General features: G+C 43.8%; 1 protein-coding gene across 1 annotated transcript in view; it reads left to right on the forward strand.

The window, feature by feature from the left end:
• LARS1 (leucyl-tRNA synthetase 1) overlaps positions 1-17785 on the forward strand; it is a 238577-nt gene that overhangs the window by 83297 nt on the left and 137495 nt on the right. The window contains exons 9-10 of the mRNA XM_078653048.1: positions 5744-5811; positions 13339-13564. Coding sequence (XP_078509174.1) covers positions 5744-5811; positions 13339-13564 — 294 coding nt within the window. The remainder of the gene's footprint in view (positions 1-5743; positions 5812-13338; positions 13565-17785) is intronic.

The raw sequence follows: 17785 nt of genomic DNA on the forward strand, positions 1-17785 counted from the left end.
AAACTCAGCTAAAGGGAGGGGGATATAAAGAGTCGTGGAGGGTTAGAAGAGGAGAAAAAACATGACAGAAATACATTTTTTATCCTGGAACATCAATGGGCTGCGAGTGAAGGGGAGGAGACATAGAATTCTACAATACTTCAGGGATTCCCCGGCCCAGATTATAGTGTTACAGGAGACACACCTACTTAAACAGGAAGTGGAAACAATATTGAAAACACAGAAGTGGGTTGATAAATTTATTTGTACAACCAGTCCGCCAACATTCGTGGGATTCTCATTCTGTTTAAAAAATCAGCAAAAGCGCACATTTTGGCTTATGAGGAAGATCTCAGTGGTAGGTGGCTGGTTTGTAAAATAACGTTAGATGGTCAACATTATACACTCGTAGGGTATTACGGTCCGAACCAGGACGACCCATCCTACCTCCAAAAAATCCTAGGGGCATTAGTTACTTTGAATCATCCTATCATATGGGTGGGGGACTTCAATATCGTCCTGAACCCCAAGCTTGATAAGTCCTCAAATTCCAGAGCGTTGGTATCGTCCAAATCAAGACCCGTTATGCTGTCCATAATGTCGTCTCTGGGCTTGGCAGATGTATGGAGAGATAGGGCTGGGAATGCTCTTGGGTTTCGTATAGGAACCTCAAGTACAAACATAGTTCAAGGATCGACTATGCTCTCTTTAGTTACAGCATCCAAGAGACTGTGAAGGGGTTACGGTATTTACCCCCCCACCTCTCAGACCATTCAGCGATAATTTTCTCTCTGACACTCACGCAACAAAAAATCTTTTCGTCATGGTCTTTCGATCGGACGATACTCTTAGACCAGGTGGAGACCGACCTGTTGGCAGAAGAAGTGTCAAACTTCTTGGAAATAAATCTGGACACAGCGGAAATAAGTATTGTATGGGAAACCCTTAAGGCTTTTTTAAGAGGGCATATTACAAACCGTGCATCATTCAGAGGAAAAGTCTATAGGGAAAAAATCAGGAACCTAGAACGGGATCTGGTTAGCCTGGATAGGAGCTGTGGTTCTTCTGGGGGTACTTCTGCAGAGCAGGAAGAGCGAAATAAAGTGAAGTGGGAACTGAACAAAATACTACAGGAAAGAGTAGAGAGGAGGTGGGAGGCAAGTAAGATCTCGAATTTCGAATATGGAGAGGCGGCTGGCAAGGTTTTAGCTTGGAAAGTCAAAACAGACAAATCTAAAAAGTTTATAAAGGGCATCTGTAAGGAGGGAGACACTACTGTTAGGAGCACCAACATTGAGATTGGTAGGGCTTTTCAGGAGTTCTTTCAAAACATATATACCGAAGATATTGAAGACGATCCCCAGGCAAGAAATCTATGGCTAGGTAGGATTCAACTACCCACCCTCTCAGGAGATCAGATTGACCGCCTTGATAGGGAGATATCGGAGGAGGAAGTGAGTAAGGTGATAGGTCAATTAAAGCAGGGGAAGGCGGCTGGGCCAGATGGCCTACCAGGGGAATTATACCGGGTTTTGCGTTCAGAGCTAGTAACAACATTGACTCAGTTATTTAATAACATCTTCACAAAAGGGTTAGTGCCTCCTGAATCATGGAACGAAGCAACCATAGTCCTTATACCGAAACCAGGTAAAGATCCAACTGACTGCGGGTCCTATAGGCCGATCTCGCTGCTGAATATCGATTATAAGATCTTCGCTGCAGTTCTATCAGCACGTTTGGCAAGCGAGATCGGCTCAATAATCCATGAAGATCAAAAGGGCTTTATCAGGGGACGTCAGATGGTGGACCTAACCAGGGACTTGGTTGCGGCAATAGACATCGCCACAACGTTTTCCTTACCCCTGGCCACCCTAACATTAGATGCCACAAAGGCTTTTGATAGGGTCAATTGGTCCTATCTGACGGCAGTATTAAGGAAGTTCCAACTAGGCGAGAAGTTTTGCCGAACTATCCAGCTCCTATATAGAGCTCCTACCGCTAAGTTATTAGTAAACGACACGCTCACTGAGCCATTTAAGATATCACGAGGAACTAGGTAGGGCTGTCCCCTTTCCCCGCTCCTGTTTAACCTTTATCTAGAGCCTTTTGCGCAGATAATAAGAGAAGAACAGAGTATTATTCCCTTTGAGTTCAGCGGATGGGTGAAACGTCTGGGTATGTATGCAGACGACATTCTTATATATACATCAGACCCCATTCAGGCCTTTCCAATGGTAGTAAGGAGAGCAGAAGAATTTGGTCAGATCTCGGGGTACGAGATAAATGCGGGGAAAACCGAAATAATGGCGTGGAATATTAACAACACACAACTGGACATAACTTCCTCAATGCGCTACCTGGGAATTACGATCACCCAGGAAGTCAGGAATATAGCTCAGGTAAATTTGGACCGGGTTTCCCGAGAAAGTCGGGCGCTTCTAAAGGCATGGACCTTTCTCCCACTGACGATCTATGGGAGGGTAAGCCTTATAAAAATGTCAATTATACCGAAGCTTACATTTACATTTAATAGCATTCCATTAACCTTTGACCCAAAACAAATTATGAAATGTCAACAGGACATCAACTCGTTCGTTTGGAATTATAAGGCAACTCGGATAGCATGGAAGAAACTGAGGAGGAGGAGGGAAAAGGGTGGTCTCTCCCTTCCAGACATACAATACTACGCCTGGGCCTTTCAGTTATCATTCTTAAGAATGCTACTGAAAACCCCAACAGACTCATCAGCAGGGAGAATGTTCAAGGCCATGTTAACCGGAACGGGCCTGCCAATGGACGGGTTTTTATTTAAATTTGGAGAACAGAAGTTTTTCAAGAAGGTGAGGTTGAAGGTCTTGCAGTCACTAGCCAGAGCCTGGACAAGGATTAAGAGGTCAACAAGGCTGGCCTACTACTCAAATTTGGCTCCAATTTGGGGTTCCCCGGGGCTCCCTCCGTGTCTGGGTGACAACCTCTCGACGCCACTAAGAGAAGGGGGGATTACGAGATGGGGAGACTTGTTAGCTGGTGGGGCATTAATATCATGGGATAATTTGCTTGAAAAGGTAGGCCCAGGGCTATCAAGGTTTAAATATATACAACTAGTAAGCTGGTCTAGAGAGCTCCTTAAAAAGAACACCTTGGTGGGGAGGTGTAGTATGTTAGAACAACAGCTGGTGGAGAAATCTCAGGGAAGCAAAGAAGTGGCACATTGGTACTGGGCAATATCGGAGGAGGTGGACGGAGACTTCGACCTTCCTGATAAAATATGGGCGAAGGATACGCTCCTTCAAGGAGAAGACTGGTGGATAAGATCATTCACTCTTCTATATAAAACTGTCAAACCGGCATGGTTGAGGCGAAACCACCTCTTCACACTACACAGAGCCTATTGGTCACCACAAAAGCTGGCAAAGTTCCAAACTGGTAAATGTTGTAATAAGTGCAGTCTTCAGGGCGCATCAGACGTACACATGTTTATGGACTGCCCTCCAATCAAGACTTTCTGGGCGGAAGTCCTGGATACACTGGGCTCGATACTTAAAGTATCCTTAACCTGTTCATTAACACTGATAATCTCTGGAATTGCTGATAATGTGACTGGTACAGCAAGGCCGCTATTGTTTTATGCAATTTTACTCGCCAGACGTCAAATATGTAAATTTTGGGTTGACTCCAAGGCGCCAACACATGCCAGCTGGCTGTCATCTCTAATCGAAACATCAAAGGTAGATCTGGCTAGATCTTGTAGCAGTAAAAACCTCTCTTTTTGGAATCTATTATCTTCTTGGTGTTAGTGTACCGGGGTTTTTTTTTTTTTTTTTTTTCCCCCCCCCGGTCCTATGATTATGCCTCCAAACTTCAGAGTCCACTGTGGCGGTTCCGTTAGACAAGAAATGGACCCCGCGGTAGTCCCTACCTCGATGGAGTCTGTGACAGGTTTGGCTGGTCGCCACCCGTCACAAAAACCTCAGTAAACCCAGATTTGGTCTCCCGCCAGGTTGGTCCCCAATGATGTGGCGATAGTGTGTGCGTTCCACTCCGAGTTGCACAAACAGTTGGTTGGCTACATAGTCTGTGGGCAAGAGGTACAGGCAAATGAGGACAAAAAAAAAAAAAAAAAAGATTGTTTTGCTAGAGATTTGTGTGTTACTGTCTAACTTAGGCTGTGTTTGGCATTGCTGGTGCAGGTGGCATGTGGCAATAATTTATAGCCTGGAGAGTGGAGAGGATGTTGTTGAAGACCGTGTGAACATTACTTAATCGATTTGAGGCAGATAGTTTAAGGTATGCTTAAGGGTTTTGATAATGTTTTGAACAACAGGATGATTGTACTATGTTTGGGCTAAACTTTTTGTGAGGGTGTAGGCGGCGAAATAAAGTAACATTGTTGGTCCTGTTCAGCAGGAGAGGTTGCCTCCAAACGAGAATGGGAGTAGCAGGCAGGTTGTGGGTGGGTCAACATACTTGGCAAGTGGGAACAAAGTGCAGAAACAAGTTCGAATTTTTGCTTTTCTCGTGTATATGTACCTGGGTGATTGTGACAAAGGCCAAAGTCACTGGGGAATCATAGAGTACATTCACCTAAAAACAGTCTTCTGGTACACAAAAAAGTGATGTTTGACGCTCCAGAAAAGTGCTATTAGACAAAAGGCCAATTTTTGTTTTTCAAATCAGGATTTACATTAGTAAAGATTATTTTCTGGCCCCCTAAAGGGAGAAATTAATGTTCATTAGATGAGATTGGAGAATTAGTCACAAAAGATTCTGTCATAGCCTGGGTTTCAGTAGATAAGCAGAAAGTTGTGAGTGCATGGGAGGCGTGCAGATAGGTTTTTAAAGGTTGAGATGCGACAGGTTCAGGGGAGGATTAATTAATACAGACTGATTTTTGTAAGATGATTAGGCCACCACCAGTTTTGTGCAGATGACATTGGTGGATTATATTGAATTTACATGATATCGACTGTTCAGACATGGATGTCTAAGTGGGTGTGAGCCAAGCTCACTGCTAAAAAAGTCATTGTTGGAGGTGACATCACAAATGTGAGGCTTGTTTGTAGTTGTGAGCATTTATGAGCATGAAAGAATGGGTGATTTTTGGAGATTTGGAAGGAAAGAGTCGGGTGTTGATATATGTGATTCATTGGATAGGCCAGTGTGGGGATGATGAGTGTAGAAAAAAAAAAGGCACAGGGTAGCCTAACTTTTGGAAGGAATGCAGTGAGTCTGTAGAATCAGAAACGTGGCATATTTCACAAGCTTTTGAACAGAAGTCCATCATTTGTAGGTCTTGCTGTAGACGAGACCTTTTGATTTTACTGAAATAATATCCTTACTTGTACAACTCTTCATTTATTGTTTTATTGTCATCCCTGTCTTGACTTGGCTCACTATAGCATACTGCATGGGGCACTGGGTCGGCTATTGACTAACTTCACTGTGAGTTTCATCATTCTTCTCTTTCACAAGGAGCACATCCACACACAAAGAAGTTCCATTAAGTGCTCAAGTCTACTATGACTATTTGCACTTTTTTTAGTCCACAAAAAACTGACTTTTAGCCAATGTGGTTTTAGAGGACCCAGCCGCTTTCCCAACATTAAAAATGTGCAGAAACATCACAAAATAAAGTATGCATTGAAAATATCGGCTGTTCGTGCCAGAAGTAGTGGATTTGACAATGCTTGTTAGTTTGTAGAAACAACATAGTATGGCAAGCGATTCGTCCCTCTCGAGAATTTATGGTTGCTTTTCTTTTTAGGGAGTGGGACCTCAAGAGTACACTTTAATCAAAATGAAAATTTTGGAGCCGTACCCACCAAAACTGAGGTAAGCAACACATCAGTGAATCCTTGTGTTTCTCCACTGATGACACTAACAAGGATGACTTTTTTGGCTGATTCCACTGTGTTTCTTGATATTTATGCTGTTTGAAATATCACAATGCTCCATTTCCACTGCTGAATGTCCTTTGGTTCATATATGTTGATTTACATAGATTTTTTGACGAATTATAATCATGTCAATTCTACAGTTCTGTCTGTCTTCTTCATAATAAAGTTTTATATAGCGCAAACAAGATCACAAAGGATATCAGAGCGCTTTACAAAGGAAGGAAGGAAGGACATGAATCCAATATCACCAACAGGAAAAGATTACACAACAGGAATACATGCATAGGTACAGACAAATAATTACAAAAATCCCAAGCAGATGAATCTAAACGGGAATGTAACAGACTACTGATGGGATCATTTAGCCCAGCAAGCTATTTAGTAAACTACAAAGGAATACATGCTGATCTCTGACCGCCGCAGAACTATACATTTTTTTAAAAAACCTTTTGTATTGGATTTTACAGTTCATGCACTTCATACAAGCAGTAAATTCAGTAGTGTTACATTACTATCAATGCATTCCATTTACATGCCTGGCAGTGGTGGGGGATGTCATCGAAAATGTGACTCGGTTATCAAGGGGGAGGGCCCACCCGCCACTTTCGCTGTAAATGTCCTGAGGTGATAACTAGACTATGCAGTGGTATGTGCACCGAGGTTCTCTGATGCATATGACTGTCTCTAGTCCAAAATCTCTCGTGTCGGGTATCGTGAAATGGCAATCCAAATCCTAACTTCAACTAGGGGACTTAAAACCGGGTGGGAGTAGGATCCGGGAAGGGAGGGAGGGGAGGGCTTCGAGGTCGTACAGGAGTGGAGCCAGAGTGACAATGGTCCGTGTCGATCCACAGACTTCCGACACCTTGCTTTATGCTAGGTGATGTCGCGGAACCAAGAGGGCTGTTTAGGAGGGAGTCGGTGGGGCGGGGGCGCTCATGGACCGGTGAGGGGGCGTGTGAGCCTGGTGTCGCTCGCGGACTCTGCTCTGGGTCAGTACCTGCGGGTTGTGCTTGTTGAAAGCTATGTAGAAGTGTCGCCCATTCTAGGGATATGGGGCGTCGGCGTATGCAGTGGGCTTCTTCTTGGCGGATAAGGTCTTCCTCGGCTGCGGCCCATTTCTTTACCGCCCCACACCAGGCCGCAATTGGGGGACCCTCAGCCGCGCGCCAATGCATAGCAATGCTGCGTTTCACTAACAGTATAGCCAGGAGCGCAAACTTGGTCTCCACTTTCTTTTTTTTATTGCGTCTAAAAATACCTAGGTCGCAGGCTTCCCACATGTAGAACATTGTGAGGCTGGTGACTGTTTGCGGTGTAGTGTGCACTGTCATCCACAGGGTTTGCAAACCGGGGCAGGTCCAAAACATGTGCATGAATGGGGCGTCCGGGGTTTTACATCGGGGGCATTCAAAGTGGGACGTCGGGTAGAAGCGTTTAAGCCGTGCCGGTGTGAAGTTGGCGCGGTGTAATACGTTGAACTGGACATTCTTGAATCGCTGGTTGCGGGACACTTTTTTGTGATGTTCTAGGGCCCTCCCCCACTCCCCGTCATGGAGGCTATGTCCGAAATCCTCCTCCCAGCGGAGTCGCAATCTCGATAGTGACACTTGTGTGAGTTCGATGATGGATTTGTATATCCATGTGATATGGTGTCTACCCGCTCCCATATGAAGCAACGTGCCGCAGAACTATACATAATGCTAACTGTGAACATCAGTTGTGTGTTTGGGCAGGGTTCTGTGGGTATTGGGAGCCGTAAAATGCTCAAAGTTGCCTATCTGGAGTAAAGTAAGTAAGCTGGTATGTTTAGGTCCATTATCATGAAGACCTACGGTAGAGGTTGCTGCAATACGAACCATGTAGCTGACTTGAGTCCAACTTATATGACCGTACCAAGCAACGGACAGGTAGGTGCTGCCATGTAGCAAGAGAATGAGGCAGCTAGTAAGCGGATTATCATTGTCCGGTTGACCCTACGAAGAGCTGATCAGTTCTAGACCATTAATTCTTTTGTCCACTGTTAATGAAGTAGTCAATCTGAACTATGCAGATGAGCACCAATTGGGCAGGGAGAGACAGGGTCTTGAGGAGAAGACTAAGCAGTAGATGTTACCTGGTGCCTAAGTTGGTCTTTGCGAAAACAGGAGATGACGTTCCACTTTTGATTTTTTTAATATTGTTATATTGGCTTTTTTTCTGCAACATATTCTTGAAGAGCCAACCTGCCATAGGTAATAAGAGAATATACAACTTTGAAGACAGGGAAAATAGCCCACTAGGTCTTAGTCTCCGCATTCCCTCCAAACTTTACACTATAGAGAACACAGTGAAATCAATACTCCCTAAAAATCAAAAGGGAGAGCATGGGCATTAGAGCCAGATCACCTTGCCCCTATAGCAGGATAGGGAGCCAAGGCAGTAAATGGCATTAACCATGGATGTCCCTGTAGATACCCTATAAAGTCCGACAGAGTGCAAACCAGGCACCATTCCATGGCTGGCCAGATAAGAGAGACCTCTCAAGTGCAAAATGATAAACCACTTCCTGCATGGTTACTCAAAAATGAAATTTCTCCACATCTGGGAAACTAACGCCCAGGACACCACAAATCACTCTCTAGTTTTCAGCCATTTTCATTGATTCATTAACACCAAAACAATTAAAATTTCCAACAATTCCTCCCCAAACTTCCTCCCTCTCACCTGGGCTCCGGATATTTCTTTTAATAAGAAATCAACATCTTTCTCCTGTGCCCTGCCCACCCCTCTTATCCTGTTGCAGCCTACAAATAGAGATACCCATTCACTGCCCCTTCGGGTGCCATGTATAAACTTCACATGGTCTTTTGTATATTGGAGGCCAGACTGAAGGATCTGCAGAACTCTCAGAGATCTCAGTCAGGAAATTTCCGCGTGGCCTTTTGCAACGCACTCCAGAAGAGAACTCCATATGGAGGAAAATGCAACATCTGATACCAGCAGCTCAAGTATTGTTTTCCATCCCTAGAATAACCTACACATTACTATACAAGTTGCATATGTGTGTGATGTAAGGGCTATCCTCACAAAGCCTGTTTAGCTGGCAGAGGGAATACGTTTTTTAGTTATAGGTCCCTTGTCCCAAGCCAGGTCTGGCATCCAGACCAATAATATGTTTTCTGGTGCATCTGTGGTCTTTATGCCTACTATTTAACCCAAGATAGTTAGGACTTAAATACAAAAGTCCTGGATTTGGAGCCACTTCCACAATCAATGAGAGATTGGACCTACTTGGTCATATCCCCTCCAGCATTTTATCTGTGTTCATACTATCACATCTGTGAAGGCACTTGAGGAGCCCAAGGCAACTTGAACAGTATTTTCTCTGTTACCTCTCAGCATTTGGCACATGTGATAACCCCGGATGTATTGCTCAGTATTATGGTCCACTGCTTGTTGGTGAAGTGTGGGCCCACCTCCTCTTACCATTTGCTCTGAAAACCGCCCCTTATCATGGAATACCTTTCCAGAGGATTATACACCTTAGAAATAAGACTGGAATCTTCAAAAACATTATGCAGCAATTTTTCAAAGGGGATGAGAGACAGCCACTCTGATCTATTAAAAGACCACCTAGAGTCTGATCTTTGTATATCTGAATCATTCTTCTTCCCCAGTCTGTAATGTATCTTGATTTATTCAAAGGACGTGAATGTTCCCTTGTCAAACAAGTTTTAACTCGTTGCACCAGTTGGCAGTTCTTCACTGTGAAGCTATGGTCCGGAGGCAGATTTCTCAATTATCGGGATGTTAAAAGATGTGAAGTCTTGTGCTCGTATATTTCCAGACTTATGGATTTGCCTTTGTCACTGGCAACCTTTTTATTTCGCTCACCGGTCTACTTTTGGGTCCCAACGATGGGACTTCCCAATGTGTCCTCTGTCAGTGTGTGATTGATGATGTGCCAGTGCTTCTCTATTTTTGTCTTGAGCCATTCAAGGAAGTTGTTAAGCTTCTAGCCTGGTAGTATTGTGTAAAATGAGGAATCTCCAGGCCACCTAATCTCCCCGTTCTCTGTCCAGTGCTAGGCACGATCGTCCTCCACCCCATCTCTCTATTGATTTTATGCTGGCTTGCTGGATAATTTTTACATTTCAACTCCACTTTATGGTGTTGGCCTGAAACAGAAATAGCATCCTAGACAGTAGTACCATTTTTCCGTTGCTATGCAACCCAACCAGGAGAGGGCATGATTGTGTCATTGTGAAAGATCCTTCTTTAATGGGGGTCAACAGACGCGCAACATTTGAGACATACATTTTAGATCTAGACGCTACCAAGTGTGTCCCTAGGTAAGTAATGAAGGATCTACACCATTTAAATTACTGTATATCTCCATCGGGATAACCACTGCTAGTGTCTCTGACTCATGCTTATTAATCTCAAAACCTACCACTATGTAGTTCTTTGTAAGGATGCAGGGAGCTCACCAGGCGTGAAAGGATTATTTATACACTAACTGCACAAAAAGTCTGTTTGAACTCCTTGGGTCTCAATTTCACTCCTGTGATATTCTCAGACCTTAGTGTGGTGTTGGCCAGTGGCTCTAAATACAGTGCAAAAAGTAGTGCCAGTCTACTCTGTCAAATGCTTTCTCAACTTTTAATGATCAGTATAGTGAGCTCGTCCCTTGCTTATTTACTATGGCCCTCACTAGAGTTGGCCTTTATTAGGTGAAATATGTAGTGCACCTGGTAAATAATGATACTTAAGGGGACATTATTTACCAGGTATGATAATTAGCACCTATTACAAGTTTTAAACCTTGAATGTGGAGCAATATACAGATTATGGTGCTATAACAGGCATTTTTTTAACAGATAAATAGATGACAGATGAATATCAGAAGGTTTGACGTGCTGTAATGTATGCAAGGATGCAGTGTTTTTCACACCCATTATGTACCGTGTGCGATAAAAAACACTAACTCATAATTTCAATGTCCAATAAGAGGATTTACCATCTATATCGAAAATTATTAGACCATTCATAATGATGAGGGCCTATATCTATTAAGTGGGTAACTTTCTTCATGTTTTTCCCTACTTGGATTTTTTAAATAAACCTCGCCTGTCCCAGGAACTCCACATTCATCATTAGGCTGTTTAATGTAGGGTGCGGGTTTTCACAAAGAATTTAGAATCATTATATAACAGCGAAATTCTCTGTAACCCGACCACGGCAAGACAACCTGTAACTTTGTTAAAAAAAAAACATTTAACATTGAAATTGGTCGGTAGGAGCTTCACTTTTGAGTCTTTTCCCTGTTTCATTATGACCTTGATCTCTGCTTCGGTCTACTAAGGGTACAAAAGGGGGTGGTGATGGACAGAGCATCTGAACCAATCAAACACACCCAGTCAAAAGATCTGGGTTTGATCCATCGCCATTCTTTAGCCCACTCTGCCACCCCAGTTCAGACATGGCTATATGCATATCAGTCTGACACTGTGCCTCATGGGAACAGTCCAGCCCGAACTGCCAAGCCATGCCTTCCCTGGACTGGAAACAAGCTTCCGAGGACCGGTTTCTGGCATTACAGCTGTCTTCAGCCCGGCTTGCTTGAATCCAGTGGCAAAGTGAGCAAGGGACTCACGTCTGAGCATACCCTGCCACACTTACGGCGGCTAAAGCGGTACAAAAGGGGGTGGTGATGGACGGAGCATCTGAACCAATCAAACACTCACACCCAGTCAAAAGATCTGGGTTTGATCCATCACTGTTCTTTAGCCCACTCTGCCACCCCAGTTCAGACATGGCTATATGCAAATCAGTCTGACCGTCTATCACCACCCCCTTTTGTACCGCTTTGGCCGCCATAAGTGTGGCAGGGTATGCTTGGACGTAGTCCCTTGCTCACTTTGCTACTGGATTCAAGCAAGCCGGGCTGAAGACGGCTGGAATGCCAGAAACCGGTCCTCGGAAGCTTGTTTCCGGTCCAGGGAAGGCATGGCTTGGCAGTTCGGGCTGGACTGTTCCCATAAGGCACAGGGTCAGACTGATTTGCATATAGCCATTTCTGAACTGTGGTGGCAGAGTGGGCTAAAGAACGGTGATGGATTGGATCCAGATCTTTTGACTGGGTGTGAGTGTTTCATTGGTTCCGATGCTCCGTCCATCACCACCCCCTTTTGTACCACTAGTTCCTATCCACAGGCATGGGAGTTTCGGACTCCCTCCATGTGCATCATTACTTAAGAGAATTAAACATTGCACAGATGGAGGCACCTGTGTTCCAGAGTTCCGGCGAAAGCTGCATTTTGCAGCTCCTACAGTAACACTCCTCGCAAGAGACACGTGCTCTAATTTACATTTCCCACTTGACCACTTTGTGCAACCATGAGCAAATTGCATCTATAAGTGCTGCAACTTGTTCATGTGCTATATGGCCTTTTCAGGACCCAAAAGATGTGAAAATGGAGGTTAATTGGCATTAAGGACACAATCACAATCAGGAGGCAAAGCTAACCTGTCAGGAAGCTAATCCAACAAATAGGCTGGTCAAGCCAGAATACAGAATGCTGGTCAAGCCAGAATACAGAATGCTGGTCTGTTTTAACAATAGAACTGGGAGTTGTAAAAGGTGAATTCCTCTTTCAGTTCCTCGTACACCTTCATATGATACTATTCCCATATGGCTCCAAGTCTCAAGAAACCGATCTGATTGCATTGCTTGAAGCCCCCGACATAGCGTGGTCTCCCAAGGAGGTTTAATGTTCCTCCCTGTCCAGCTGAAAGTTCTTTGGCAATGTCACCCTGCGGATAGTGATGAGTGGAAGCGTGTTCCATCGCCTCATGTCTCCTGACCATTAGCAAACCTAGAGTGAAAGTAGGAAAATGGCAAAGTGTGTAAAAAAATAAAATGTAAGTAGTTACTCACAATGAGTCTCAGTAGGTAAACTTGCTCTCCATTAAATTGTAGTACTTATCTTTTTGCCTAATTTGTCATCCGTAAATAGAAATATGGAATTTGATAACCAGCGAGGACATAAAGCTCTAGTGCGATTGTCCATGCCTGCACTTGAAGGGACAGATTTAGCTATTTACCTTTATTAAATCTATTACGATGTTCCACTGTTTCTGTTATGACCCTTTTCTAAATAACTGTTTTTGGCTCCAGTAACTCAGGATTTATTAATAAATCTCTTATTACAAATGCTTGTATTTTCACCGATTATTCCCTTTACACATAAAGATTGCAATTATATATTCTTCTCGCCTTACCCTCTATTCATATAGTAGTCACCAGGGCGAATGATGGGGGCTTTTGTTATGAACCAGCCATTGCGAGATCCTTGAGTCTTGCCCCAATAAAATTTTAGGAGAGAAGTGTTGAAACAATGTATATGTGCCCAATACTACTATGTAACTGATTCCTTAAATTAGTTTTGTTTGTTTTCTTTCTCATATTCTTTCCTAGTGGCCTTAAAGGGAGAAACATATTTTTGGTGGCTGCCACGCTGAGACCAGAGACGATGTTTGGGCAAACTAACTGTTGGGTGCGCCCTGACATGTCTTACATCGCCTTCGAGATCGCCAACAATGACATCTTCATCTGCACACAGCGGGCAGCTAGAAACATGGCCTACCAGGGCTTCACTAAGGACAATGGTGTGGTTCCCGTTGTCAAAGAGCTGATGGGAGAGGTCTGCATTTCAATTTCATTGCATGTATCACAGCACTGACTATATTCTCCTTGTAGATTTTGGTATATCTCATGTTAAATGGGTCAGACCGGTTACTTTGCTACTAATGTTGGAACTGTTGGATGAATCTGCATCACATTTTACAAAAAAACACATTTCTCTTTTGTTTGATACTTTCAACATTTCATAGGAAAGACAAAATTGCAGGAAATCCAAGTTCCATATTTACATTTTCCGAAAAAAGCTGCCGGATGGAAATATACTAAGGTGGCATTTGCCAAACGGCCTTTTTTCTGTGTGGGTTGTTAAATTTGGTGTACATTCATTCAGTAGACTACCATTTACATTTTACAAAACGTATACATATGGGTACTTTCTGACGTTTGCAGATGTCATCAGACTTCAAAAAAGCATAAATGCATGTTGGATTTATTTGCCTTTCCTGACCTGACAAATGTTCTTCCCCTGTTATTTGATGAGGTTCACAGACCTGCCTAAACTCTGCACTCCATTGCTAAAAATAATTTTCTTGGACCACTGTGGTGTGCAGGTTGATGACTCCCCACCCCCCCGCATTGCTGGGGCGATCTTCAGAGTAGTGGAACATATCTTTCAAGTCCAGAAAAAAATGCCCCTCCTTAACTCTGTGGTATGAAGGGTAATGGATACGTTTTTCTTTCGAAGAAAATTTGGGGTTAGATGGTCTTGATATAAATCTATCCTATTTCCCCTACCTGGATCCAAATTGTTTACCAACAGAAGTATGTCCTACGCACTCGGCCATTCCTGGCATCCAGTAGTCCGTGTCACAAACTGTGCAGCTGGAAGCAAATAATAATTTAGATGTCCTGTAACTTTTGGTATTTATGATGAATTTGCACGAAACTTCTAAAAGCCGAGTATGTCCATCTATGTTTGATCCTGGTAGGTTGGTGAAGTTAAGGATCTCAAAAGGTGCATGTCCTATGGAAATGATGGCCAGGGCCAGTCAGCTCTAATGGAGGGTTTAGATGTAGGACACTGACAAAAGCCACACCCTCTCTTTATTCAAGATGTCTGAGTTCCTTCCGAGCCGGCACATGGGCCAGGTCTTCATAGGGGGTCTCTGAAGTCCACATCCTATGTCTAGCAATGTTTAACATTGTCATTTCTAGTTGGTAGTGCACCCAGTAAACATTAAGAATGACTCAGGGATCTGGCCATTGGGTACTGAGGTTAGGGTGAATGGGCACAGATCATAGAGAGTGGAAAGACTTCAGTTGCATTGAACACATGTCCTTTCGTAGATTCTATAAAGATAAGAAGCTTCAGTGACACTGTTGGCAAATAAATGTTCTCACCCAAGTTCTGTAGAGAAGGTAGGCTGCTGCAGCTTCGCTCAAGTGTAACGCATGTTCATCACTGACCTAAGCTTATGTTCTGCTTTGAGGCTTTGTGTGCCCTCACCACATACTGAAAAAGTTAAAACTGTTCCACTCTTACTTAATCCATTTTCTTACAGACATCAACTGCGTTTACTGCACTGTCATTCCACTTTTTTTTTTTTTAAGTCATCTTTTTCTTGAGTCTTTATCTGAACACAGAATTATTGTTTTCGCCTAACAGGCTGTATTTCCCTCACTTTGACAACAGTTGGTCCTCTTGTGAGGGGTCCCACATGTATCTGAATGTTCAGGTCGGGCTGGTCTCTAGTTTGTGTACTTGTCTTTTTCTTTAGAGGCAGTCAGTCAACCCCTTCTTGATATCTTTTCCGCACCCTCAAATGTATTAGTGTTTCCTAAGGCATCCCTGGGATTTGTATATGGGTCTCTTGCGTATACAACACAAGATAATCTCTGCCCTCTAAGCTCCCTTCGGTGGGGCTCTCGTGTGGCGCAAGAGGCGTTCGATGTCTCTTGATCTATTGCCAGACAGACCTAGTTTGAGGGCTCTCTCAGCATGGGTATATCCCTGCTTGTCTACCTGGTGGAGAAGGGCTACTTTGGGGGTTAGGGGGATTGGGCCTCCTAGGATGGCTCCTAACATGTCTTCCACCGCTCTCCAATATTGCAGAAGGATTTTACAGTCCCAGACTGTGCGTATAAAGTCACCCTCCGAGATAATGCATCAGAGGCAGTGGGAGTAGTGGGCGGGGGGGAGGGGGGGAGGGGGAGGGGTCAGAGGTTCCATAAATGCTACATAAGCACTAGGGGTCAGGTATATTTGGTGTCAGTATTTAAATTGTATAAGACAAAAGCTTGTTGTCTCTGTGGCCTCTCTAGGCCCCATCAATGCCACATTGCCCATTCTGTGTCATCTAGCAGCCCCAGATCAGTCTCCCTTTGATTCTGTAGCCTTGGGAAGGAGTCGGGTGTGTTCATCAGTACTAGGTATTTGTAAAGTATGGAGATTCAGCTTTTTGGTGGTTGGAGGCGAATGGACCCATCATGATTTTTACTCTAATGGGCTAAAAGTCTGGGAGGTCCTGAGTGGGATGAGTTAGGGTCCGAGAGCATGTCGGAAGTGTATCTGTCATACGAATTGAGTGAGTTTGAGACAGAATTTAACTGGGAGATCTTTGTAGTGTTTCATGTTGCTGCCGTGTGCTAAGTGACCCAGCGTGGTGAGGCCTTGGGTGACTCACCCATGAAATCCCTGTAGAGACGTGACCTCCAGTAATAACGTGCTGTGCCATAGGGAGGTTTCCCACATCAGTTTTCCTTCCCTTCCTATGCAGATCAGGCCTCTAAATCCCTATTGGTGCTTTAATCCGCGAGAAGGGGCCCTTGTACAGCCGCTACCCCTTATATGTACTGCAGTGTGGGGTGGGGTACCTATATGCCAGCAATTGCTGTGGTACGCTGGGTCATCGTGTGTGTCAAAGATCCAGTTGTTTTAATATGAGTGATTGTGAGGCCCGATAATAGGAGAGTAAGACGACCATCACCAGTCCTCAGTCAAATGTGGATTTGCAGCATTTGTTAAACGCCACCCGTAGTGGTCCTCCCCCCAGTTGAAGGATTTGAGACCCGATTGAAACAACATTATGATCTTTTTCAGGATTTTGTATGGATAGTATTATATGGCGCAGGCAAGTTGGGAAGGGTCATCAGTTTAAGCATCACAACTCTGCCCATAATTAAAAGTGGCAGTGGGTCCCATTTGGCGAGGTCCTGCTGTGTATCCATCAACCGGGACATGAGGTTGTCTGCTTTTGTCTGGAATCTTGTGGTCCAAATTTGTACCCTGAGGTATCAGAAGCCAGTGGTTGCAAATGCTAATTCAGCTTCCATGGCTCACCTCTCAGTACGTTTCGAGTGTCCGATGGGGGTATAGTTTAGTTTTCCCCCAATGGACCGTGAGGCTGGAGCAGTGTCTGAATGTGTCCTGGATGCGCATTACTGCTGGTCTGCAGGTATGGGGTTCCCCAAGTATATCAAAAGGTCATCCGCGTATGCGATACCCAGTTCTTGCTGGCTTCAATCATTGGAACCCTGGAATAATTTTGTCATCCCTGTTTAGTATAAGCAATTCACAGTATTTTACAACAATGATGTAGATTGTAAATGACATGGTGCCTCAGCCACCCTAATAAAGGCATTCGCAGAGGGCCATGAAGCATCACTGCGGCATTAGTTAGTTTGATACAAAAAGGAAATATTTAGTGTGAGAATATTTAAATATAATAAATCCTGTGTGTGTATATAGCATTCATCCAAGAGAATTAGTTTCAAGCGTAAATCAAAGCATAACGCATAACCTATAGCAAAAAACTTGTTTTTACAATAGCAAAGTGTGTATTTTTTTATTTTTATTGTTTTTATGTTCTTTTGTAAAGAGCTCATACGGTTGGTTGGGTGGTCACTACTGAGTACTGTGCCAAACTAGTGTTTTGGTGCCACAAGATTAAGAGTGTTGAACAAGGTTGAGCAGACAGATCTATATGCCTGAACATCCACCGGGTGGGTTTGAGTAGAAAGCACGTTGTGGGAAGGAGTCTTGAGGAAGAAGCCGCGGGCATGAGTAAGTCCTTCCTTGAACATTTGTTTACGTATGCAGATAATACAGGTTCAGAAAAAAAGTGCAAGTAGTGCCAACGCAACAATATGAGAAAACCATCTTAGAGTATTGATGCTCTGTTGTTCATGCAGGGCCATTATGAGAGAACCATAATCAAAGCCCATAAAGAAATAGTAGACCGTAACCTTACAATATAAAACAGAGGAACATTTTGAGGCTTAA

The sequence above is a fragment of the Lissotriton helveticus genome, chromosome 7, assembly GCF_964261635.1.
Source record: "Lissotriton helveticus chromosome 7, aLisHel1.1, whole genome shotgun sequence".
Classification (NCBI taxonomy): Eukaryota; Metazoa; Chordata; class Amphibia; order Caudata; family Salamandridae; genus Lissotriton; species Lissotriton helveticus.